We start from the raw sequence: 27,758 nt of genomic DNA, 5'->3' as shown, positions 1-27,758 counted from the left end.
TTTTTAGGCAGAGCTATAGCTCAAACATACCTGAGTATTATTAGATTCAGCCATGAGTATACCCTGGAAGACCTTTGATAGATCACGCAGATTGAAGGTGTAGTGTGACTTGGCAGGAGTTGGGAGTAACTGTGATGTTATGGTGGAGTATACTTTGATTGTTGCAGCAACAAGTGGTTCTTTCATAAGTTTCACCTCTTCAGCATCATCTATGAAAAGTAAATTAGCTATACTTTAATAAAATTCCAAACCGACATTGAAAATTGTTTAAACAATAGCAAGGCTGGGAATCGCTGTCTCCCTCATAAGGAAAACGATGACTGGTAGAAGAGTAAGTCCTAGGGACTTCTAAACCAGGAATTCCTGGTTGTGATGCTGATGGAGAACATCTAGCCTGTTCAAAACGTTCATAACCCAAACTGTTCAATCTTTGCCACTGCTGTGATCCATTAGCTCTTGTCCAATTCTTGTTATTTTTCATACCTTTGTCAGCATTTCTTAAGCTCTTTATATGATATAGAGACCAGAACTATATCAATACCCTGATTGCAGACTTACCATAGTCCCACAAGTTTAAAATAACACAAATACTTTTGAATCCAATATCCTAAAAATAAATCTCAGTCATTTAGTAGCATTTTTAATTGCTTTACAAACTGGATTTTAATAATTTATTCACCTATACGAGATCTCCTTGCAAAAACAGCAGGCTAGTGGCAGTGATAATGGGAACTGCAGATGCTGGAGAATCCATGGTAATGAAATGTGAGGCTGGATGAACACAGCAGGCCCAGCAGCATCTCAGGAGCACAAAAGCTGACGTTTCGGGCCTAGACCCGGGCTAGTGGCAGGCATCTCTTACAAGGGGCTGGCAAAGTCACAATGGAATAAATGGCCTCTAATAATGTGATAAAATTAATTGTATTTCATTCTCTCATATGTCTACCCTTCCTCATTATTCTTGAATCTAAAAATTAGATTACATGTTCTACAAGCAAAGTCACCATGGTGCGACCAGACCTTAGGCCTGCTCTCTTATTAGACAGAGACAACTGGTGGTGGTTTCACCTGAGGGTTATCATGCTTCAGGCAAGGGGAGAGGTTGAAAAAGACTGTCCTTCATGTTAACCTCAGCTGGTGGAGGAACTGAGCCCATGATGTTGGCATCACTCTGCATCATGTACCAGCCAATCAGCCAACTGATCTAACCAACCCCTTTTTTTAATTAGCATATATATGGTGAATGGTGCAAGTGAAATCATTTGTATCTAAGGAACTCACACAGCCAACTATCCAAGATGGTAGAAAATATCTTCAGTTTGCTTTTGTCATCCATTTCAATAAAGGACAGATAATTGAAATGTCGTGTGTATCGAGCAGTGATTGGGTTTCTTCCACCACCTGGTGGCCCCATGGCACAAACAAAGTTGATATCCAATAGCTGCCTGAAGGCTCCTGCAACAAGAGATCAAATGCATAGCATAAACAAAAACTAGATCCAAAATCACATCCAAATGGATTCAAACCGGTTTAAAACTTGCAAAACCGCTATTTGATCAAAATTCTACTTATTTAATTTGTACAGCAGTTGCTGAAAATCCCAACTATGCTACGAACTAAATTAGCCACTTTTAAGAATATCACCAGGGCTCACAAAGTGGCTCAATTTTTCTTGCAAGGAATGAAATATCTTCATTTGCAGGGATCTGTCCTCTGCAGGAAACTTGAACATGCCCAAGCATTATAATTTTTATAACTAAACAAAAACCTGGGGAGGATTTGGTTCCCAGAAGCATTCTCGATGGAAACACTTCAACCAATCAAAGTCATCTTGTCAATTAATCTACATCAGTTTCTCACGTACAGGAAAATCTTGTTCCCTTTGAAATTTGGCATTCTTGCGTCTGCCCTGGTGAGTGCAAGACAAAAAGCTTTGACACCAACACACTTTTGTCAGCAATATTCTCAAGTTGTCTACTATCGAGAAACTAATTCCTGAATTTGTATACAGACATAGTGCCAAGATTTCCTCCTCCATGCTCTTTGTGTGCAATTTATGACATCTGAATTTTAATTTGCAGAAAATACTGGTGGGCAAGATTAGAGAGAATCTCGAGGTATTCTATAAGTGTATCAAGGGGAAGAGGATAACCAGGAAAAATGCAGGGCCATTAGGGACAAAGGGGCAATATGTGCATGGAGCTGGAGGATATTGGTAGGGAATTGAAAGGGTATTTCATATCTGCTTATTTACCTCCTCTATCCTCACCATCTCAGGTACCAGATATACTTTCAAGTGAAGTAGCAATTAACCTGTACTTCATTCAATCCAGTCTACCGTATTTGCTAAACAAAAACTAAAAGAACTGTGGATGCTGAAAATCAGAAATGAACACATAAATTGCTGGAAAAGCTCAACTTCTGGCAGAATTTGTGAAGAGGAATCAGAGTTAACATTTCAGATCGGGTGACTTCTTCAAAACAGATGGTAGCTAGAAAAATGTCAATATTTATGCAGAAGGTAGGGTGGAAGGAGGGGGTAAGGAGTAAACAAGGGTGACTGGAGATAAAGATCAAAGAGAGACAGCAATTGGGCAAACAAGGGAGTGGATAACAATCTACTAGAAGGGTGCATAGCTGTTCATGGAGGCTGTTAGTGACTAACAACAGATGTGTGGGAGAGAGGACTAGGACATGGGAGGTTTCAAGCCCTAAAGTCATTGAACTCGATATTGAGTCCAGAAGTCCACATACCAGGCCCTGTTATCACACAATCTGCTATGACATGCAATCCACTGCCAGCCAAATAACTGTCTCCATTAACAGCTAATCATCCTTCAAAGACAGATTGTTATCCACTCCTTTGTCCAACTGTTCTTCTCTCTCTTTGGGTTCTATCTCCAATCACTTATCGATTACTCCTTTCCCCCTCTACCCACCCCATCTTCTGTATAAAAACCGACATTTTTCTAGCTACCAACAGTTCTCATGAACATTAACTCTGATCTCTCTTCACGGATGCTGCCAGACCTGCTGAGTTTTTCCAGCAATTTCTGTGTTTGTTTCTACTATATTTGCTGTTCACAATATGGTCTCCTCTACAGTGGAGGGAATGAAATGAAAACTGGGTGACCGCATTGGAGAACACCTATGTTCTGTCTGAACTTCCAGATGCCTGTCATTTCAACATGCTAACATATTCCCTGGCCCAACACTTCTATCACAGGCCTGCTGCAGTGTTCCAGTGAGCCTCAGTGGAAGCTTGAAGAATAGCATTTCATTTTCTGCTAGGGGATCCAGCAACCTCTAGGACTCAAAACTGAGTTCAATAACCTTAGAGCCAGATTACATCCTTCCACGTTTTTTACCCAACCTACACCCAGTCCTCTTATTGACCTAGGTTGCTTTTAGCACGGTCACCCATTTTCACACACTTCTAGGCCAATAATCACATTGTATGGATTGCATTCAGTTCAGCTTTCCCATTTTCTCCTACTCTTAGCTCTTGTTATTCCTTACTAAGCTGTTTTTTTGTCCTGGCCTGCTATCCATAATCTCTTTGTTTACCTACCCAATCATATCTCCCTCTCTGGGCTTCATGTCTACACGCCTACCTCTCCCCTTCACCCACTTCCCCAACTTTGGTTTTAGCAAAAATAAAACTTTTTCCTAACTGCCAACAGCTCTGATGAAGAGTCACCGAACTTGAAATGTTAACTCTACTTTCTTCCCATAGACCGTGCAAGACCTGCTGGGTTCCTCCAGTGTACAGCTTTCAAGTCGGATGACCCAGACCTACATGAAAAATCCAGAAATGACCTCGGCAAAGCCATCAGACCCACAGACCACAATCGGTGAAGATAGACAACTGCACTTTCTTCATGATAACACTCGACACTGCAGCACCCAAAGATGCTTTCTTAGGCCCCGTATTAGCTAGAAAAATGTTGGTTTTTATACAGAAGATGGGGTGGGTAGAGGGGGTAAGGAGTAATCGATAAGTGATTGGAGATAGAACTCAAAGAGAGAGAAGAACAGTTGGACGAAGGAGTGGATAACAATCTGTCTTTGAAGGATGATTAGCTGTTAATGGAGACAGTTATTTGGCTGGCAGTGGATTGCATGTCATAGCAGATTGTACACCCATGACTGTGTTGCCAAATTCCAAATGAATGGCATCTACAAGTTTGCTGACAACACCTCTGTGGTAGGACAGATATCAAATAATGAAGAGTCAGAATACAGAAAGGAGATAGAGGGCTTGGTGACATGGTGCAATGATAACAACTCCTCTCTCAATGTGGCAATAGTAAAGCACTGGTCAATGACTTTAGAAAGAAAATACACCCCCTTCTGTATCAACAGAGCAGAGGTTGAGTCAAGTTCTTAGGAGAGATGATAACCAACAACCTTTCTTGGCATTCCCACATTGATATGATAGTCATGGAGGCACAGCAACATCTCTTCTGTCAGGCTGCTCAGGAAATTTAGCATGTCCATAAGGATCCTCACCAACTTTTACAGACATTTAATCACACCATCTGACACTTTTGATCACCTGCAAAGACTTGTTATTCAGTCTGTCAACACTCCAGTCATACCATTTGTACTACCTTTTGATCTCTCCACCGATAAATTCTGTGCCTGGGTGCTTCATTCCACTTCACCTGATGAAGGAGCAGCACTCAAAGCTTGTGATTTCAAATAAATCTATTGGACTATAAGCTGGTGTCTTGAACTTTTACAGATGCACCACAGAAAGCATACTGTCTGGGTGCATAATGGCCTCGTACAGAAACTGCTCTGTCCAGGACCATAAGAACCACAGAAAGCTGTGTGCATACCCCAGACTGTCATGAAAGCCAATCTCCCATCCATGGACTCCATTTACATATCTCATTGCTGTGGAAAGGCTGCTAACATCATCAAAGATCCATCCTACCCTGGTAATGGTTTCCTACCACCTCTTCCGTCAGGCAGAAGATACAGAATCTTGAACACATGCACCGGCAGGTTCAAAATCAGCTTCTTTCTTGCCATTATTAGACTGGTGAATGGAGTCTCTAACTTCAAATAATGCTGATCTTGTTACTGTTAATCATGCCCAGCACACGTCCTGTGTGGTGTAAGCTCTTTCCAATTTTCTGACTTTGTTTCAGGTCTCCAGCATCCATAGTTCTTTGTTTTATTGTATTTGAGTACTCTACAATCTGTTTTCACTCAGGATGAGGAGCGTATAGGTACACAATTCAGAAAGAAGGATTGTGAGGTTTTGAGCATATTAACATAGGGAGTGAGGAGGTATTGGGGTTTTTGGCAGTTTAGAAATGGCAAATCCCAAATCTGGATGGGTTATAGAGATAATGGGAACTGCAGATGCTGGAAAATCCAAGATAACAAAGTGTGGAGCTGGATGAACACAGCAGGCCAAGCAGCATCTCAGGACCACAAAGGCTGACAGTTCGGGCCTAGACCCTTCATCAGTTGAGTTATATCCCAGGCTGCCATGGGAGCCAAGAGAGGAATTTGCAGAGGCTCTGACCTAAATTTTTAACTCCTCTCCAGCCACAGGGGAGGTGTCAAAGGAGAGGAGAACAACTAATGTTGTTCCACTTTTCAAGATGGTAGCAGAGATAAGCCAGGGAATTTCTGATCAGTGAGTTTCACATCAGTGGTAGAGAAAATGTTGGAGAAAATTCTGAAGGAGAGAATTAATTTCCACTTGGAGAGGCAAGGTTTGATCAGGGACTATCAGCATGGCTTTGTCAGAGGAAGGTCATGCCTAACAAATTTGACTGACTTTTTTGAGGAGGTGACCAGGTATGTAGATGAGGTTAGTGCTTTTGATAGACTTAATGGATTTCAGAAAAGCCATATGGGAGACTGATAAAGAAGGTAAAAGCTTATGGGGTTCAGGGTGACTTGACAAGTTGGATCCAAAAATAATGGTGGGAGACAGAGACTGTTTGTGCAACTGCAGGCCAGTATCCAGTGAGGTACTGGATCAGTACTGGGTCCCCTATTATTTCTGATATACAAGAAAATGTGTAAGACGCGATAGCTACATTTGCGGAAGATACAAAGATTGGTCGGGTGATTGACAGTGAGGGAGAAGGTTTAGGCTACAGGAGGATATAGGCAGATTGGTCAGATGAGCAGATCAATAGCAGATGAAATTTAATCCTGATAAAAGTGACGTGACGCACTTTTGAAGAAGCACCAAGACAAGGGAGTACTCAATGCAAGGCAGGACACTAGGAAGCTCAGAGGAACAGAGGAATTTTTCGGTGTTTGTTGACAGATCCCTGAATGCAGCAGGACAGGTTAATAGGATTATTAAGAAGGCATATGGGACACCTGGCTTTATTAGTCATTGCATAGATTACTACGACAGGGAAATTATATTGGAGCTGTACAAAACTTTGGTTAGGCCATAGCAGATTATTCTGTGTAGCTCTGGTCACCACACTATAGGAGTGCAGAATATATTCACCAGGATGTGCCTGAAATAGAGCAGTTTAGCTATGAATAGAGGTTGGATAAGCTTGAGTTGTTTTCTTAAGAGCAGAGAAACCTTAAGTGGGACCTGATTGAGAGGCATGGACAGAGTGTATAGAAAGCAGCTTTTCTCTTTGATTAAAGGGTCAATAACAAAGGGGCATCATTTTAAGTGAAAGGCAAGATATTTAGAGGGGATTTGAGGCAAATGTTTTAACCCAGACAATGGTAAGAATCTGCAATGCACTGCCTGGGCGTATGGTTGAGGGAGAAAACCTCACAACCCTTAAAAACTACTTTGATGAGTATTTGAAATGTCGTTACATTCAAGGCAATGTTCCAAGTGCTGGGAAGTGGGCACAGTGTAAAATTAGAAACAGCATTTGATGGTGCAGACTAAGTGGGCCGAAAGACTCTTCAGTACAATATGATTCTATGGTCACAAGTGAAGATTTGAAAAGTCTTGGTCAGTGAAATTTTACACAGTATAGGATAGACAAACAATTACTTTTAAGAACCATATCTTAAAGTGCACAGGCATACCTATCATTTTCCTGTCATACCAGCCATGATGATCCATCCATTGTCGCAAAATTTCAATGGGAGGTTGGGCTCCGTATGTCTCAAGAGCTGGCATATTCAGGTCATCAATGAAAAATATAAAATACTTTCCAAGTGGTGGCCCATACACACCTTTGCGTCTGATAACAGAAATCATTTGCAATCAGGAACAGAAATACTTCAGAACAGGTTAAAAAAAATCCATCTTGTGAAATAAGCCTGAAGTCAAAGGAAAAGAGGCAAGATCCCAATTCGTTATCACCTGTTTTGCACTATCATTAAAGAACAACTTCAAGCAAAATATCCTAACATTCAGCAATCATCTGGTTAGTGTTATAACTCAGCCAATATGTCCATATTATAGACAGGATAAGCTTGAAATTTAACAATGCTGAACCCTTTTGCAGGCACGGTATCAATGCAATGTTGTTTAACATAGTGGTGTAATGAAATTACACATATAACTTATGGAGTTTGTTTTTCAAAATGTGGCATATGAGTGTTGGTTATCTTTGTGAAGAATTTTCTTTAAAAAAGAGGTCAAAGGGTCTTTCCGAAACTTCAGTTTTGTTCTTAAAGGAAACCTGTGGTTTTACGTGAGTACGTCTCAGTGATAACCACCACATTAACTAACCAACTAAATAAAAAAAATTTAATCTATCAAGCCATCTTTAATTCTGGGAACTGTCTTGTTACGTAGTGCACTTACACCTCTGTCCTGGAAGTGCACAGCCTGGCTTAATGGTAGAGACATCAAAATAGTCCCTGACTAAAGAAGATGTTAGGTATAGAGTCAGAATAATAAAGCACAGAAACAGACCCTTCGGTCCAACATGTCCATGTTGCCAGGTATCCCAAACTTAAATAGTTCCATTGCCTGCATTTAGTCTATATCCCTCTAACCCTGTCCAAATGTCTTTTAAATGATGTAATTGTACCTGCTCCTACCACTTCCTCTAGAAGCTCATTCTATACACACACATCATCTTCTTGTGAAAAAGGTGCCTCTCAGGCCCCTTTTAAATCTTTCCTTTCTCGCCTTAAGCCTATGCCCTCTACTTTGGGCTCCCAACCCTTGGAAAAAGAGTTTAGCTATTCACCTTATACATTCACTTCAAAATTTTATAAACATCTACAAGGTCACCCTCTCAGCCTCCAACATTCCAGGCAAAATACCCCCAACCTATCCTGATAACTCAAACCTTCCAGTCCCTGGCACCATCCTTGTAAATTTTTTCTGCATCCTCTCTAGTTTGACAACATTCTTCCTGTAAGCAGGCAATTAGAATTGTACACAGCAGTCTGCAATATCATGTCTCAACTCTTATACTCAATGCTCTGACCAATGAAGGCAAGCTTGCCAAATGTCTTCTTCACTACCCTCCCCACCTGGATGCCATTTTCAAGGAACTATGAACCTGCACCCCTAGGTTTCTCTGTTCAACAACACTTCCCAGGGCCCTACCATTCACTGTATAAGTTCCGTCCTGATTTGCCTCACCAAAATACAACACCTTGAATTATATTGAATTATAAAATCTTTTGTGCTCCTGAGATGCTGCTTGGTCTGCTGTGTTCATCCAGCTATTCACTTTGTTACCTTGAATTATATGCCTGTTTGAGGACCCCTTTGTAAATTGGGCAATGTCATGGAAAGCAAGGTCTATATATGGTCTAACTGACAGGCCTTAAAAAGGCCACTGAAGGCTTCCAAAGAGGTAAATTTAAGAAAGTTACAATTTAATGTGGAGCTGAGAAGTTAGAGTGCTCCTCCTGGCTTCACATTACATAGAACATAGATCAGTACAGCACAGCACAGGCCCTTCGGCCTATGATGTTGTGCCGAACTTTACTCTAAACCTATCTAACCTCCACCCCCACCTTACATTGTCATCCATATCCCTATCTAAAGCTTCTTAAATGCCCCTATTGAGGCCACTCCACAAATGCATTCCACGCCCCTACCACGTTGAGAGTAAAGAACCTACCTTTGACATCTCCCCTATATCTACCTCCACTCACTTTAAAACTATGCCTCCTCCTAATAGCTACCTCCACCCTAGGAAAAAGTCTCTGGCTGTTCACTCTATCTCTACCTCTGATCATTTTGTACACCTCTATCAAGTCAACTCTCATCCTTCGTCGTTCTAAATAGAAAAGCACTAGCTCACTCAACCTTTATTCGTAAGATCTTCACTCCATTCCAGGCAACATCCTGGTAAATCTCCTTTGCATCTTTTCCAACGCTTCCACATCTTACCTGTAATGAGGCGACCAGAACTGGACACAATACTCCACATGTGGCCGAACCAGGCTTTTGTATAGCTGAAGTATAACTTCACAGCTCTTGAGCTCAATCCCACTATTAATGAAATCTAACACACCATATGCCTTCTTAACAACTCTATCCACTTGGGCGGCAGTTTTCAGGGAACTGTAGACATGAATCCTGAGATCCCTCTGCTCCTCCACATTGCCAAGAATCTTTCCGTTAACCCTGTATTCTGCTTTCAAATTTGTCCTTTCAAAATGAATCACCTCACACTTTTCAGGGTTAACCTCCATCTGCCATTCCTCAGCCTAGCTCTTCTTCCTGTCAATGTCTCTTTGTGACCTAGAACAGCCCTCTGCACTATCCACAACTCGACCCACCTTCGTATTGTCTGCGAACTTACAAATCCACCCTTCCAATCCTACATTCAAATCATTTACAAAAATCACAAATAGAAGATTACATGACAGAGCTTTTGTTGACCAGTGATCACTACCGGCCCTCAAACTCAACTGCTACCTGGTTGCACTCCTTCTCAGCACAATCATTAATTCTCCCCTTGATCACTTCCTTCCTCTTTTGTTTAACCTCTCATTCAAGATCAAACTAAGGACTACTGCCTAAGATGTAGCAGCCCAAATTCAAATCCTTTTCACCAGCGAACTCAACAATTTAGTAGGTACCCACAGCTTTCGGAGGGACTAGATAGGATTGGATAGTTTCTTTAGAACAGAGAAGACTGAGGGGAGACATGATTGAGGTGTGCCTAAGATTAAGAGGGGTGTGGACAGGGTGACTAGTGAACAGCTCTTTCCCGTGTTGAGGAGTCAGTTACAAGCGGACATATTTTTAGGGTAAGGGACATGAGATTCAGAGGGGATTTGGGGAAAAAACCTTTTCACTCAGCTGGTCTGATCTACACAAAATCTGAGGTCCAATATCAAATGAACTTACATTCAAAGATTCATACAGTACAGAAAAGGTCCTTCAACCATCAAGTCTGCATTGACATTACTACCGCTAAAAGTGCACTAATCCCAATTTCCTGCACTTGTCCCATATCCTTGAATGTTATGATACCTAATGTACTCATCCAAATATTTTTTAAAGTTTGTAAGGTTTCCAGCCTCCACTACCTTCCCAGGCAGTGCATTCCAGATTTCCACCACCAGCTGAGTGAAAAGGTTTTTTCCCCAAATCCCCTCTGAATCTCATGTCCCTTACCCTAAAAATATGTCCGCTTGTAACTGACTCCTCAACACGGGAAAGAGCTGTTCACTAGTCACCCTATCCACACCCCTCTTAATCTTAGGCACACCTCAATCATGTCTCCCCTCAGTCTTCTCTGTTCTAAAGAAACTATCCAATCCTATCTAGTCTCTCCATATAGCTCAATTCCTCCATCCCAGCCAACATCCTGGTGAACCTCTGTACCCCCTCCAGTGCTATCACATCCTTTCTGTATTGAGGTGATCAGAACTACACACAGTACTCCAGTTGTGGCCTGACCAATGCGCTGTACAACTCCAACATTACCATGTTGCTCTTATATTCTATGCCATGACTGATGAAAGCAAGTCCCCCTTAAGCTGTCTTAACTATAGTATTCACGTGCTCTGCTGACTTGACGGATCTGTGAATACTTATGCCAAGATCCCTCTGTTCCTCTAAGTAACCCAGTGTCCTGCCATTCATTAAATACTCCCTTATCTTGTTTCTTCTTCCAAAATCTATGTCATTGCACTTATCAAGGTTAAATACTATCTGCCACTAGTCTGCCCAACTGATCAACACATCTATATCATCCTGTAACCTCTTCTTCGTTATTAATCACTCTACCAATCTTGGTGTCATCTGTAAATTTGCTTAAAACTCCCCCACATTTTCATCTATATCATTTATATATATAACAAACAATAAGGGTCCCAGTACTGATCCATTGGTACACCATTGGACACCAGCTTCCAGTAACTCAAACAGCCTTCTACCACTATCCTTTGTGTCTTATTACTAAGACAGTTTCTTATCCACTTTGTCAATCTGAATTCCACTGGCTTTAACCTTCTCAATCTGCCATGTGGGACCTTGTCAAAAGCATTGGTAAAATCCATTTAAACTGACCTTTCCTTATCCTCACACTTGAGCACATTTTCAAAAAATTTTAACAAACTTGTCAGGCATGACTGGCCTCTGACAAAGCCATGCTGACTATCCATAATTAACCATGCCTCTCCAAGTAGGTATTAATTTGCTCCTTCAGAAGTTTCTCCAACCATTTCCCTACCACTGACATGAGAGACACCAGTCTGTAAACTCCTAGTCTATATGTACCACCCTACTTGTGGCCAGAGAGGAATTAAAAATTTGTGCCAGAGCCCCCGGAATATCCTGCCTTGCCTCCCACTGCAGCGTGGGATGCAATTCATAGGGCCAAGGTCTTTGTTTTTAAACATAGCAAAAGCTATTCCTCCATATTTCCAATGTGCAAACTCCTCATAGTTCCTTTTCCGGAATTCTGCATCTATGTTCTTCTTTTACAGAGTGAAGGCAAAAGAGAAGTATTCATTCAACATTCTTTCAAAATCCTGTTACTTCATACACAGGTTGTCCTCTTGGACCCTAATGGGCCCTACTCATTCCCATGGGCCCTAACTCTTCCCTTTAATGAATTTATAAAATATCTTAGATTTCCACTAATCCCGTTCAAAAGTCCTTTCTCATGCCCCCTTTTTGTTCATCTAGTGCTTTCTTGGGTTACTTCTTGCACTTCCTGTATTCCACTAGGGGCACAGCTGAACTGCTCCCTTTGGACTTGCTAAAAGCTCTACTCTTCTCCTTTATCCAGTCCTGAATTGTCCAAGACATCCATGGTTGTTTGAACTTACTGCTCCTACATTTCCCTCTAAAGGGTACATGTTGGACCTGTACTCTCCCCAGCACCATTTCGAATGCCCCCCATTGCTCCGCTGTAGAATCACCCAGAAGGTGCTGTTCTCAGTCTACTATGGCCAGATCCTGATTTATTTTAATAAACTTTCCTTCCTCCGTTCCAAAGCTGTCTTTTGCAGGCCACCTTTCTCCGTGTCCACAAGAATCATACCATGTTGTGGTCACTATCACATAGATGTTCCTCCACTGCCAGGTTGAACACTTGTCTGTTTTCTCCCCAGAACTAGATCCAGCATTGTGCTGTCCCTAGTTGGACTTTCTATCCATTGATACAAAATAAAACTCCCCGGACACATTTCAAGAAAACTTTTCCTCTAAACCCTTAACACTATGACTATTCCAATTTATGTTGGGAAAGTTAAAGTCCTCTAGTATAATTACCCGATTATTATTCTTACACACCTCTGTGACCTGTTTACATATTTACTCCTCTATTTCCTGGTGACTCTTTTGGGGGAGAAAGTACACTCCCAGTAAAGTACCTTAACATTCCTAAGTTTTACCCACAAAGCCTCATTTGAGGACCCTTCCAAGATATCATCTCTTTTTATTGCAGCAATTGACACCTTAATTAATAGTACTACACCAGTGCTCTGTTTACACCCTCCTCTGTCTCACCTGAAGATCCTATACCCCAGAATGTTGAGTTCCCAGTCCTGACCTTCCCTCAATCATGTTTCTGTGATGGCAACAATATCATGTATCAATCCACATTAAAACTCATCAGTCTTATCTATTATACTTGTAGCATTGAAGGCCATCCATTCTTGCCTTATTCTCTTGACACTTTATCATAGCTAAACTTATTGTGACTTGCTTCCTTTACTGTCACATGATGTGTCTCTGTTTCATCGATATTCTGTGTCCCCTCCCCCAGCAGATTAGCTGAAACTTCTTCCAACAGCACCAGCAAACCTATTTGTGAGGATGTTAGTCCCAATGTGGTTCAGATGCAGACCATTCTGCTTATACGTAAACCACCTTCCCCAAAAATGGTCCCAGTGATCTAGGATTCTAAAACCCTCCCTCTTGCAACAACTCTTGAGCCAAGCATTCATCTGTCCTATTGTCCTATTTATAAATTCACTAGCACATGGTACTGAGTAATCCAGAGATTACAACCGTTAAGGTCCTACTTTTTAATCTACCGCCTAGCTCCTTAATGCAAAACTTAATTCCCCATTTTGCCAATATCATTGGTACCAACAAGTACCACAATCTCTAATTCATCATCTCTCCACCCACCCTTTCAGGATGGCCTGCAGCCGTACAATGATGTGCCTGGCCTTGGCATCACACCATCCTGCAGTCACATCTTGGGCCACAGAAGCACCTGTTTGCTCCTCTGACTGAAGAACCCCCTATCACTATTGCTCTTCCTTTCTTCTTCTTCTTCTTCTTCTTCCCCCTTTGTAATAGTCAAGCTGCTTGTGGTGGCAGAAGCTTGGCTCCAAGTTATCAGTACCGTCATTAGCTTCCAAAATGGGAAAGCAGTTAGTGTGTGGGACCCCAAGGGAACCCTGCACTACCTGAGTGTTCTTTCTGGACTGGTAGTTACCTATTCGCTTCTTCCCTCTAGTCCCTTGAGCTGAGTGTGATCACCTTTCCAAAAAAATGCTATTCATGTAACTGTCAGCCTCACAGATGTGCCACAGTGGCTCCAACTGCCGCTCTAGCTCAGAGATCTAGAGCTCCAGCTTCTGCAGCTGCGAGCACTTCCTGCGTGTGTGGTCATCAAGGACACTGGCAGCATCCAGGGCTCCCCATATATGACAAGCGCACATTCCACTCAGCTGGCCTCTCTTAACATCTCTTACTCTTACAATTAATGCCAAGAATTGAATTATTAGTCTTATCTTGTTAGACTTCCTACTCTATCACTAAGGTTATGAAAAGGATAAGGGCAACTAAGTTCCCACCAATCTAAATCTGTAGAATGAAGAAGAGTTAACCAATAGTTGTCAGTAGCTTACATCAGGCTTATCTGTTCTGGGACAGCCAGTGATTTTCTAGTGGCTTCAAGGTATAGGCCTGTTGAGACTATCTGACCAATGTATTGGCAAAGTATTGGTGTCATATATCTACAAGTAATATCGACCTGATTGCATTAAGATAGCACTGTCAGCCATTAAGTGATAGGACCAGAGAAAAGCACTCACTGACTTCACCAAGACTGGCAGCAGTGATGTAGAAATGTATTTTGTAGCCTGCCTATTTTAAGTAATCTGATGCCAACTGCACCAGCCAGGAGTTCAAGGCCAGTATCACGTTCCTGATACTTGGGATTACCTTAACTGGTCACCTTTGCATCCTCTTATAAGCAAGAATATGCTTCATATGGTTAGGAGACAAGAAGAGAAATAAATCACATTTATTTGAAAGAAAGGTAATAGTTTCCTGTGTTAGATTTACATTGTTCAACTAATATGTACTTCAACATTAGAAAACTTATAAAATGACGAAAAACAATGCATTCACTACCAATATGCTGAAGATGATGAAGTCAAAAACTATTAGAAGGCCTATTGTCTGAGATTTTAAGAAACTGCCACTTGTCTGGTCTATTACTGGGCTATCAGAAGCTGCTGATCTCTACAACACTGACAGTTGGTTATCTACTAACTCACCTCTTATCAAGTTTACTGTCAATGAAGTCTTGTGTTTGGTTAGCAGACGTACGAGCTGAAAATATCAGAAAATGAGAGATATAATCGGGATGCATCTTTTTAAGGAGCTTGTCGGCGATGGTAAGAGTCTTTCCAGTTCCAGTTGGTCCAATACACAACACCTTATGAATAAGAGAAAACAGCACAGTATTCAAGTCTGTTGATGAGGAAGGCTGTTAATATATGCCAGAAATTACTTTGTGTGATATTAACATGGGAATATTTAAAGTATTTAACAAGATAGGAACCCAGACCATAATCTCATAAGGATGGTTTCTAGGCTTCATTCTTTTAAAGTAAACTTCACAGTAACCAGCAACACATTAATCCTTTTCAAGAAAATGGCACAGTAACCAGCAATACACTAAGATCTGAATAACATCTTTTAAAGAAAAGTAGATCTAGTGACTAATTTTGTGAATTCATTACTTAATGCCATACCGGGCCAGATCGCAGCTCAGTGGTTAGCACTGCTGCCTCACAGTACCAGGGACCTGGGTTTGATTCCAGCCTTGGGTGATTATCTGTGTGGAGTATTCACATTCGCCCTGTGTCAGTGTGGGTTTCCTCCCACAGTCCAAAGAAATGCAGGTTAGCTGGATTGGCGACAGTGAATGCAGGGTTATAGGGTCAAGGTGTGGTCTGGATGGGATGCTGTTCAGAAGGTCAGAGTGGGCTGAATAGCCCTCTTCCACACCAGAGGGATTCTACTATTCCAATCGTTAGAGCTCAAACTGATCTTCATACGTTTCTATTATGCAAGGATATTAAAAATCACAAAACCAAAGCAGGAGGATGAAACTAAGTTTCAGGTCAGACGTGGCCTAATTAAGTCATGGAATATTGCTAGAATGGCTAAATGACCTCCTGTAATAGCCGTTGCAACTTTCTACTGGGCATTAACCAAACAATATTAGCCTATATTGACATTTTCATCCTGGGTCTGCTACAGTGTTTCAAAGAAGCTCAAAACATTCTGGAAAAACAATAAATAATTCATTTCGCACTTTACAGCCTCTGAGACTCAACATCGATTTCAAAGTCTTCAGGACATAACCTCCGTCCTCCATTTTGATTACAACTCTCTGTCTCTGGCTATAAGTTTATGTGTGTTGTTGGCTTTTCTCTCAGCATAGAGAATCCATTTTCTCCTTTTCACACCCATTATTTACACTTATTTTACCACTCTACACCTGTTTTACCACCATTAGCACTCCTTTTGTTTTTGCTCTCAATGCCTTTATGATCTATTCTACTCGCTCCTCTTCCCTCTCTGTCAACAGCATAAAAATTCCGACCCAAGGCTGCAATCAGTGAGGACAGGTAACTGCACTTCCTCCACAATAACATTCAACACTGGACTGCTCTCAGCTCCCATACTGTACGCCCTGAACACCCACGACTGTTGCCAAATTCTGAATGAATACCAAGTTCACTGATGACACCACTGCATGGGACAGATAATTAACAATGACGAATCAAAATACAGATGGGAGACAGAAGGTTTGGTGACGTGGTGCAATTAAAACAATCTCTCTCAACACTGCAAAACTAAATAATAAAATGTGAGGCTGGATGAACACAGCAGGCCAAGCAGCATCTCAGGAGCACAAAAGCTGACGTTTCGGGCCTAGACCCTTCATCAGAGAGGGGGATGGGGGGAGGGAACTGGAATAAATAGGGAGAGAGGGGGAGGCGGACCGAAGATGGAGAGTAAAGAAGATAGGTGGAGAGGGTGTAGGTGGGGAGGTAGGGAGGGGATAGGTCAGTCCAGGGAAGACGGACAGGTCAAGGAGGTGGGATGAGGTTAGTAGGTAGCTGGGGGTGCGGCTTGGGGTGGGAGGAAGGGATGGGTGAGAGGAAGAACCGGTTCGGGAGGCAGAGACAGGTTGGACTGGTTTTGGGATGCAGTGGGTGGGGGGGAAGAGCTGGGCTGGTTGTGTGGTGCAGTGGGGGGAGGGGATGAACTGGGCTGGTTGAGGGATGCAGTGGGGGAAGGGGAGATTTTGAAACTGGTGAAGTCCACATTGATACCATATGGCTGCAGGGTTCCCAGGCGGAATATGAGTTGCTGTTCCTGCAACCTTCGGGTGGCATCATTGTGGCAGTGCAGGAGGCCCATGATGGACATGTCATCAAGAGAATGGGAGGGGGAGTGGAAATGGTTTGCGACTGGGAGGTGCAGTTGTTTGTTGCGAACTGATGCGACTGGGAGGTGCAGTTGTTTGTTGCGAACTGATGCGACTGGGAGGTGCAGTTGTTTGTTGCGAACATTTCCACTCCCCCTCCCATTCTCTTGATGACATGTCCATCATGGGCCTCCTGCACTGCCACAATGATGCCACCCGAAGGTTGCAGGAACAGCAACTCATATTCCGCCTGGGAACCCTGCAGCCATATGGTATCAATGTGGACTTCACCAGTTTCAAAATCTCCCCTTCCCCCACTGCATCCCTCAACCAGCCCAGTTCATCCCCTCCCCCCACTGCACCACACAACCAGCCCAGCTCTTCCCCCCCACCCACTGCATCCCAAAACCAGTCCAACCTGTCTCTGCCTCCCGAACCGGTTCTTCCTCTCACCCATCCCTTCCTCCCACCCCAAGCCGCACCCCCAGCTACCTACTAACCTCATCCCACCTCCTTGACCTGTCCGTCTTCCCTGGACTGACCTATCCCCTCCCTACCTCCCCACCTACACCCTCTCCACCTATCTTCTTTACTCTCCATCTTCGGTCCGCCTCCCCCTCTCTCCCTATTTATTCCAGTTCCCTCCCCCCATCCCCCTCTCTGATGAAGGGTCTAGGCCCGAAACGTCAGCTTTTGTGCTCCTGAGATGCTGCTTGGCCTGCTGTGTTCATCCAGCCTCACATTTTATTATCTTGGAATCTCCAGCATCTGCAGTTCCCATTATCTCTCTCCACTGCAAAACTAAAGATCTGATCATCAACTTCAGAAAGCAAGGAGGAGAACACACCCCCATCTACATCAATGGAACTGAGGTTGAGAGGGTGAACAGCATCAAGTTCCTAGGAGTGATAATAACTGATGATCTGTCCTGGGCTTCCAACATAAATGCAACAGTCAAGAAGGCACAACAACGCTTTTTCATCCTCATGCGGATCAGGAAATTTGGCATATCCATAAGGTCCCTCACCAACTTCTACAGATGCACCATTGAAAATATATCGTCCAGGTGCATAAACGCCTGGTATGGCAACTGTTCTGTCCAGGGTTGTAAGAAACTACAGAAGGTGGTGTGAACAGCCCAGACCATAATGGGCTCCATTCATGGACTCTATTAACATGGCTCGCTGCCACGGAAAGGCGGCCAATATCATCAAAGGCCCATCGCACTCTGGTAATGGCCTTCTATAACCTCTTCCATCAGGCAGAAGGTACAGAAGCCCGAACACATGCATGTGCAGGTCCAGGAACAGCTTCTTTCTACCATCATCAGTCTGTTGAATGGACTATAGCCTAAAATAATGTAAACTGCAATGTAACCAGTATGCCTCTAAGTCATTTTGATCTGTACATTCTCTGCTAGCTATGATCTGCCTGCATCTCTCGTAAACAAAGCACCTCTCTCCACAAATATGCCAGACCTCCTGGGTTTCTCCAGCATTTTCTGTTTTATTCCAGACTGGCTGTTGGTGATGTTTACAGTCAACCGTGAATTGCACGATAATAAAATGTGAGGCTGGATGAACACAGCAGGCCAAGCAGCATCTCAGGAGCACAAAAGCTGACGTTTCGGGCCTAGACCCTTCATCAGAGAGGGGGATGGGGGGAGGGAACTGGAATAAATAGGGAGAGAGGGGGAGGCGGACCGAAGATGGAGAGTAAAGAAGATAGGTGGAGAGAATGTAGGTGGGGAGGTAGGGAGGGGATAGGTCAGTCCAGGGAAGACGGACAGGTCAAGGAGGTGGGATGAGGTTAGTAGGTAGCTGGGGGTGCGGCTTGGGGTGGGAGGAAGGGATGGGTGAGAGGAAGAACCGGTTAGGGAGGCAGAGACAGGTTGGACTGGTTTTGGGATGCAGTGGGTGGGGGGGAAGAGCTGGGCTGGTTGTGTGGTGCAGTGGGGGGAGGGGACGAACTGGGCTGGTTGAGGGATGCATTAGGGGAAGGGGAGATTTTGAAACTGGTGAAGTCCACATTGATACCATATGGCTGCAGGGTTCCCAGGCGGAATATGAGTTGCTGTTCCTGCAACCTTCGGGTGGCATCATTGTGGCAGTGCAGGAGGCCCATGATGGACATGTCATCAAGAGAATGGGAGGGGGAGTGGAAATGGTTTGCGACTGGGAGGTGCAGTTGTTTTTTGCGAACTGAGCGGAGGTGTTCTGCAAAGCGGTCCCCAAGCCTCCGCTTGGTTTCCCCAATGTAGAGGAAGCCGCACCGGGTACAGTGGATGCAGTATACCACATTGGCAGATGTGCAGGTGAACCTCTGCTTGATGTGGAATGTCATCTTGGGGCCTGGGATGGGGGTGAGGGAGGAGGTGTGGGGACAAGTGTAGCATTTCCTGCGGTTGCAGGGGAAGGTGCCGGGTGTGGTGGGGTTGGAGGGCAGTGTGGAGCGAACAAGGGAGTCACGGAGAGAGTGGTCTCTCCGGAAAGCAGACAGGGGAGGGGATGGAAAAATGTCTTGGGTGGTGGGGTCGGATTGTAAATGGCGGAAGTGTCGGAGGATAATGCGTTGTATCCGGAGGTTGGTAGGGTGGTGTGTGAGAACGAGGGGGATCCTCTTGGGGCGGTTGTGGCGGGGGCGGGGTGTGAGGGATGTGTCGCGGGAAATGCGGGAGACGCGGTCAAGGGCGTTCTCGATCACCGTGGGGGGAAAGTTGCGGTCCTTAAAGAACTTGGACATCTGGGATGTGCGGGAGTGGAATGTCTTGTCGTGGGAGCAGATGCGGCGGAGGCGGAGGAATTGGGAATAGGGGATGGAATTTTTGCAGGAGGGTGGGTGGGAGGAGGTGTATTCTAGGTAGTGGGAGGAGGTGTATGAATTGCACTACTGAGTTGTGGTGCTGGTGTCAGTTTTTAGAGGATTGTGTGTTTGCCACTAGGCATTATAGGATTTCAGACAAATGTGTGGATTTTACTTGAGGTCATGTATCAATATGAGTACTTCATCAGCTGTTGTCCAGAGGTGTTTCTTCAGAAGGATATTTTCCCTGTGGACATCAGAAAATTCAATGTATGCTAGCAACGAAGCTGCTCAAGTTGTGTTGGACCTTAATGTCCCAGATATAATCTTCATGACTTCCTTGAGATGGTTATCTACATCACTTGTCTGGCCCCTTCTGTTCCTCATTCAGCAACAGTATTTTGTTGGGTAGAAGTGGGTGGGCTGAACAAGGTAGACTGTGTTGGGTCTCCTGCCTTCCCACCCACTGCTTTCTGCTTGAGATTCACTCTCATCTTGACCATGACTCCTTTGTTCTCATTATGTTGCTCGTTAGTCACTGTATAGTCAAGTGTGGTGCCTAGGTATTTTGGCACAAGGTCACCTGTAAGCAGTCAGTCACAGAACTAGATTTGAACAGCTTCCATAGACTTCAAGTGATTTAAGTGCACGGATGAAACAACAGTCTTGGCAGTGTTTGGTCAAAGTTTCTGTCATGTATAATGGTTGGTGTAAGTTATGTTGTCCCTTTAAGAGGTGAGTTATGTCAACACTGATGAGTCACACTGGTGAGTCATCAACCTGGTGCGCAGGAAGGGTCACCGGGCCTAAAACGTTAACTCCAACTATTTTTCTTCACAGATGCTGCCAGCTTTTCTAACAACTTTGTTTTTGTGCTGGGTTCGCAAGCTTGTTCAGATTTGTAGTGAGCTTTTACAGAGTGGACAGCTGTGGAATAAATGTCGCTGTTAAGTTTCAGCAAATAACGAATTTGAATTGTGATCAGAGATAATGGGAACTGCAGATGCTGGAGAATCCAAGATAACAAAGTGTGAAGCTGGATGAACACAGCAGGCCAAGCAGCATCTCAGGAGCACAAAAGCTGACGTTTCGGGCCTAGACCCTTCATAAGAGAGCTTTTTTAGTTTTGACTGAAACCTGTTAACTGTCCAGTACAGAATAATCTCCATTTTCTGAAGAAGGCTAATGGAAATATTAATCTTCAGAGAATGTTTTCTCAATGTTTGAAGTTCTTCACCCCAGCAGGACAGAGAGTTATTACTATATATGTCGAAGAGAGCTGACGCAATAACTGATATCTGTGAGAGACTGCTTTTGATTATATGTGAGCAGCTGTTTAACCTCCAGGGGGCATGCAAAACCTTTGATTGCTGACCAAGGAGTTGCTTAGTTGTAGAGTTTTCACAAAAAAATTAATTTTAGAGAGTTTCAGCTGCAAACATATGCCCCATGCAGTGTTGTAGGCACATGATAAGTCAAGAAAGACTTACCAGTATAAGACTTTCAGACCTTTCTGAAAACCTGCCTCAATATGTGAGATCAGTCAGGATCTACTTGGCACAGTCGCAGCCTGTGCAAAAACCTGCCTGTTGAGACTCGTATTACTACTTCCTGGTAGGAACTCAGTCTGTTTATCAGGAGATGTTGCAGGACCTTACATTTTCTTCAAAACAGGGAATTGGGATGATAGCTGCATGGGTCATTAAATGGTCCCCCTGGATTGGCAATGGTTACTACCTTGGATTGATGTTAGATGTCTAGAATAGCGCCTTTCCTGTCGATGCTGGTAAACAGCTATGCTAGTGTTCTACATTCCTGTGATCCATCATTCATCAGAAATTCTGGGTATATCTCATTAACTCACTATTTCTGTATGCCTTAATAAACAACAAACCAGGGTAGAGCTAAACATCACAACTGTGCACCAGGACAAATTTGACGTCACTAAATCCCTACGATCAGCTTGCATTATCTAAAGAGTTCTAATCCATCCGCTTGTCAGTGAAATCATTTTTTCTGCATTCTGGGAATGATGCATCACTTATCCAAGGGAATAATCCTTTTGTTGTTGTTAGTAAGTTAATCATCACAGTCCCCGGATAGCTCTTCAGGAGTTACGCAGAGCAGTGTCCTGGGTCCAATCATCTGCCACTACTAAAACAGGATTTTCCTTCCAGTCAGTCACAAGTACAAACTTTTACTGATGATTGTACAATGCTCAGCATCAACTGTGACTCCTCTGATACTGAAGCTGTTCATATTCATTGGCAGCAAGACCTGGAGAACAATCAAATTTAGGCTGATAGATCAAAAGTACTGCTCATGCGACACAAGTGCCAACCTCCTGCAAGACAGAATCGAATTCTGTCGAGAAATTCAACAGCATTTCCAACGGTGAATTGCCACTTCTCATCATCCTACAGATTACCATTCTGCAGACACTGAACTAAACCAGCCATACAAATGCTGAGGCTACAAAAGCAGGTCATAGGCTGGCAATTCTGAAGTTAGGAACTTATCTTTTTGATGCTCAAAGCCTGTCCAAAATCAACAAGGCTCAAGTCAAGTCAGAGCTGATTGGATGAGTGTAGCTCAAGCAATACTTGACACCTTCTAGGACAACACATGTGGCAATTTCAACCATTCACTCCCCCCACCATCAAGCACCAACAATGTACCTACATCCTGTGAATGATGAAAAAACTTGTTAATATAAAACATCAAAAAACAACTTTGGAGATGATTGGACGAGCTGTTGCCAGTATGTTCACCAATATGAATCCTTGATCGTACAGATTACTTGAACAATGTCACATTACATATGTAGGAGATATTGTGTGACCAAATTTGCTGTCATATTTCTTCAAGTAACCTGCATGGAACAACTTACTGGTTTCTTACTGATTAGAAGCAATGACAACAAATATGACATGCGTATGGTGTCCTGGGTTGGAATGATGATGTCAGAATAATTGGTATCTGGTGCAATTTCTACTTCTGGAGCAGATGCCATCCAGCTGACCCATTGGATCTGCAATATACACCAGAATAATCAGACAGTAAAAGTACATTAATCACCAAGTTTCCATAGACAGGTCGGATTATATATCGTTGTTAGTAACTCAGTAACAACGCAAATTACCTATAATACATCGGTATCCATCTAGTAAAAATACACACAAGAAACCGAAATTATTGGAAAAATTCAGCAGGTCTGGCAACATATGTAGAGAGCAAGCAGAGTCAACATTTTGGGTCCAGTGAATTTCATCAGAACTTCTGAAGAAGGGTCACTGGAAATGAAACATTGAGTATGCTTTCTCTCCATAGATGCTGCTAGTCCTGCTGAGTTTCTCCAGCAATTTCTGATTTTGTTTTCAATTTCCAGATTTGGCAGTTCTTTATTTTATACGAAATATCTACAAGCATTCACATAGTTTAATGAGATTTAATATTAAAATATTAAAATAGAGAAGACAACCTGTTACAGGTCTTTTTAATGTAATTTCTTTTGCTTTAAGCCTTTCTCTGCTATTTCCTTAACTGAGGGGATAGGAGGGAATCTATTCCAAGTCAGTGATGTAAATCTTGGAGCTCTCAGATTTCAATCACTGTGCCGCATTTGCAAGTCACTTTAATAACAGTCAGCACTTCTGGGAAGAAACCTTACAGTAAAAAGAGATAATGTAGAAATAACATATGAGTGCTTAGTGAAAATAGCCATCAGTTTTATCTCTGTATAGCTCCTTGTCCTTTTGATGCGTTCAGTTTTCTGTTTGTATAAACTGGATGGATTAAGTACCAGAAATAAAATACTCAACAAAAAAATTTACAAGAAATTTCACTTAGAAAATGGACCGTATATTAAAATATCATAAGTAGAATTTTCTGAGCCTGCAGTGCCCACCACTGACAGTAGACCTACCTTCCTTCCAAAGGTACTTTTTTGCCTGGTTGGGAAAACCTTCTGGTACCAATAAAGTCAGTGCTGTAAATACTCTACCATCAAGTGTCTTGTGCTTACTTAAATCTGTTGTTGTGAACCAAAGGAAGAAGAAGATTGCCTAACTGTTGATGTTAACAACAAATCTTGAGATCATGCAAACTTATGAATTAGAAACAGAAGGAGAAGATTCAGCCGCTCAAGTTGCTCTACCATTCAATTAGATCACGGTAGATCTGTCTGTGTCTTCAATTCCACAATAACATAAGAATTCCTTCTCAAAACAGTTACGTACTATATATTGTGGTTGTTATAATTTTCAGACTGGCAGTTGTTTGATTACATGGCTCAGACTGTTTAAATGTAGAGTAATGATTAACCAAAAAAAAATGACACTACCTGCCATGTTATAGCAGGTGCATTATATACAGAAGAATGGGAACCCGAAAATATTTAAATCTATTATGTCAGACACTCAGAAGTTGTGAATGGATTCACAAGTTTTTGCATAGCATACTGGTAATGTAGAAGCTCATTGATGCTGCCATCAAAACAAATTCTTTTTAACAAAAATATGCACTGATGTGTGACAAGCCCTTTGATCTTTTTGCTTTTATATCCATTTCAATCCACCTAGTAACAGATTTAACAAAATATTATAAGAAAAATATAAAGTTATCCAAGGAGATCAATTCAAGCATTGAATTTCCCGATACCACAATCCCAGCAATTTACTTACTTCTCTCTCGATGTCCTCGTCTTCATGACTGGTGCTACTGAAACCAGCATCATCCAATTGGTAATCATACACCAGCCCGTTTTCGGGGAAAGAAAGAGCAATCTAGTATATAAAGTGTGATTATAGATTATTAATTTCAACATTTTAATTTATGCAACACAAAAGATAAATCACAAAGTAATAATTGGCAAATATTTGTGATGATCTTCAGTGCAGTACAGGAGCTCATAGAACTTAGAACATGGAGCAGTACAGCACAGTACAGGCCCTTCGGCCCACAATGTTGTGCCGACTTATTATCCTACTAAGATCAATGAGCTCCTTCAAAAGTTCATAAGACCATAGACAGGAAGTGCTGATTTGACTGTTCTTTTGTGGCAGCATTAGGAAGGCATTAAAAAAAATTACAATACTTAGTGATCAATTTTGTTCAATTTTTCTTTTGTTTAATCTTGGTGAGTAAAGTAGATGGATAGTCAAGGTTCATACTGCTGCATTTTGGAAAGGCAAATCAGAGCAGCACTTATACACTTCAGGTCTTGGGGAGTATTGCTGGACAAAAAGACCTTGGTCTGCAAGTTCACTGTTACTTGAAAGTGGAGTTGCATGTAGACAGGTTAGTGAAGAAGGCGGTTGGTATGCCTGCTTTTATTCATCAGTGTATTGCGTATTAGAGTTGGAGGTCATATTGCAGCTGTACAGGAGACTGCTCAGGCTACTTTTGGACTACTGTGTTCAGTTCTGGTCTCCCTGCTATAGGAAGGATGTTGTGAAACTTGAACGGGTTCAGAAAGGATTTCCAAGGATGCTGCCAGAGTTGGAGGACTTAAGCCATAGGGAGAGGGTGAATTAGCTGGAGCTATTTTCCCTGGAGGTTTGGAGGCTGAGGGATGACCTTAGAAAAGTTTATAAAATCATTTTCACATGAGAGGCATGGATAGGGTGAACAGGTAACATCTTTTCCCCAGGTAGGGGCGTCCAAAACTAGAGGATTAGGGTGAGAGGGCAATGAGACAAAAGGGACCTATGGGGCAACATTTTCACGCAGAGGATTGCGTGTGTATGCAATGAGCTGCCGGAAGAAGTTCTGCAGGCTGGTGCAATTACAAGGCATCTGGCTGTGCATATAAATAGGAAGGGGTTAGAGGGATATGGGCCCAATTCTGGCACCTGGGACTAGATTAATTTGGGATATCTGGATGGACGGGTTGTACTGAAGAATCTGATTTCATACTGTACAGGTCTTCGACAGTGAAGCAGGACAGTTTAAGAATGTGATAAACCTTCAAGATTTTCTACTTTAATCTGCAAGCAGATGAGTTGCTGATTTATAGCAGCTTTGTGCCTCATACTTATTCAAAATGGAGTCTTTTTATGTCAATAGCAACCCAAAGCTGTTTGAACTGCAGTCTGAGCAGGGAAATTGCTGCTGATCAAGAGGTCATTCAAGCAAGTCTAAAACCTTTCTTTGGGGAGCCAGAAATGGAACGTTTTTCAGTCCCAAAGGCATTCAATGATCCCACAAACCCACCCTTTCCTTCAAAAGTAAAAAATTGGCCAAGTGCTTCTTTAACCTTGACCTTGTAAATTATCTATTTTTATGAGAAAGAAAGGGTGCATTGGAGAATGAATGTGTGCAGTTGTGAAAACAAGAACCTAACCTAATTTGGCTCTTTGATATACTCCAATCCTTTTGCTTCAAAAGCTAAAATAGCATTTATCTTACAAATTACTTCCATTCAGAGAGATGTTAACTTTCTGTAATTCATCTGCCAGTACAGTCAAATCCTTCAGAATACAAATCTTTTTCAATCTCTCGTTACTCATAGGATATCCTTCTTTATTTTTCTTACCAAAGTAGATAACTTTGAGAATAAAATGGCAGGAAACATAAAAACTGACTGTAAAAACTTCAATAAATATGTGAAGAGAAAAAGGTTTATAAAGACAAACATAACTCCTTTACAGACAGAAGCCAGTGAAATTATAATAGGGAACAAAGAAATGGCAGAGGAATTTCAGCCATTTCGGTTCTGTCTTTGGAAAAGACGGCACAGATAACCTCCCAGAATGTTGGGGAAAAGATACAATGGAAGGAAATCAGTATTAGTGAGATAATGGTGCTGGAGTTAAAGGTGGACACCCTCTTTAGCCTGATAATCTACATCCCAGAGTACTAAAGGAAATAGCTCTGAAAATATTAGATATTGCATTGGTGCTCATCTTGCAAAATTCTATAGAATCTGGAGTAGTTCCTACAGATTGGAGGGTGGCAAATGTAACCCCACCATTTCAAAACAGAGGGAAAGGATAAAACAAATAATTGCATACCTATTAACCTAATATCATTAGTGGAAAAACTGTTAAGAGTCTACTATGAAAGATATGATAATACAGCATGTGGAAAGAATTAATGAGATTCAACAAAGCCAGCATGGGTTTACGAAAGGCAAATATGTTTATAAATCTACTGGAGTTTTTTTGAGGATGTAACTAGTAGAATAGATAAGGGAGAACCAGAGCATATAGTGCACTTAGATTTTCAAACGACATTTGATAACATCCCTCATGAAAGGTTAGTGGGCAAAATTAAGGAACATTGGACAGAAAGTAAGAAATATTGGCATGCTTTGACAAATTGGTTGACAGGATGCAGAAAGTGGAAATAAATAGGTCTTCTCTTAGAGGCAGGCAATAGGGTACCACGAGGATCAATATTTGGTCCCCAGCTACTCACATTTTATATATTAATGACCTGGATAACAGAACCAAATGCAACATTTCCAAGTTTGCTGATGATAAAATTGAGTAGTGCAGAGGATGGCAAGGAGTCTTCAAGTTTATTTAGACAAGTTGAGTTAGTGAGCAAACAAATGGCAGATGCATTACAATGTGACTAAATATGAAATTATACACTTCAGTATGAAAGACAGAATGGATGAGAATTACTTAAATGATGATATATTGGCACACATAGTTGTACAAAGGGATCTGGGTGTTCTTGTACAACAGTCAAGGAAAGTAAACAGGTAGATACAACAAGCAATTTGGAAGGCAAATAGCATATTGATCTTCATTGCAAGAAGATTTGGGTTCACAAATAGGGAATGTTTTACTGCAGTTATACAGGATCTCAGTGAGGCCGTATCTGGAGTACTGTGTGCAGTTTTGATCTCCCTACTTAAGAAAGGATCTATTT

At 42.3% G+C, this 27,758-nt stretch overlaps 1 protein-coding gene across 1 annotated transcript in view; it reads right to left on the bottom strand.

Moving 5' to 3' along the window:
* The window catches only part of dnah1 (dynein, axonemal, heavy chain 1), a 392,016-nt gene that overhangs the window by 150,856 nt on the left and 213,402 nt on the right, over positions 1 to 27,758 (bottom strand). Inside the window, exons 41-46 of the mRNA XM_059649497.1 lie at positions 24,560 to 24,661; positions 22,768 to 22,908; positions 14,908 to 15,068; positions 7,042 to 7,199; positions 1,282 to 1,455; positions 31 to 209 (exon numbers count right to left, since the gene is read on the bottom strand). Coding sequence (XP_059505480.1) covers positions 31 to 209; positions 1,282 to 1,455; positions 7,042 to 7,199; positions 14,908 to 15,068; positions 22,768 to 22,908; positions 24,560 to 24,661 — 915 coding nt within the window. The remainder of the gene's footprint in view (positions 1 to 30; positions 210 to 1,281; positions 1,456 to 7,041; positions 7,200 to 14,907; positions 15,069 to 22,767; positions 22,909 to 24,559; positions 24,662 to 27,758) is intronic.

This window comes from Stegostoma tigrinum, chromosome 11 (genome assembly GCF_030684315.1).
Source record: "Stegostoma tigrinum isolate sSteTig4 chromosome 11, sSteTig4.hap1, whole genome shotgun sequence".
In the NCBI taxonomy this organism is placed as follows: domain Eukaryota; kingdom Metazoa; phylum Chordata; class Chondrichthyes; order Orectolobiformes; family Stegostomatidae; genus Stegostoma; species Stegostoma tigrinum.
Note: the sequence above shows the minus strand (reverse complement) of the source record. Positions and strands in the feature narration are given on the sequence as shown.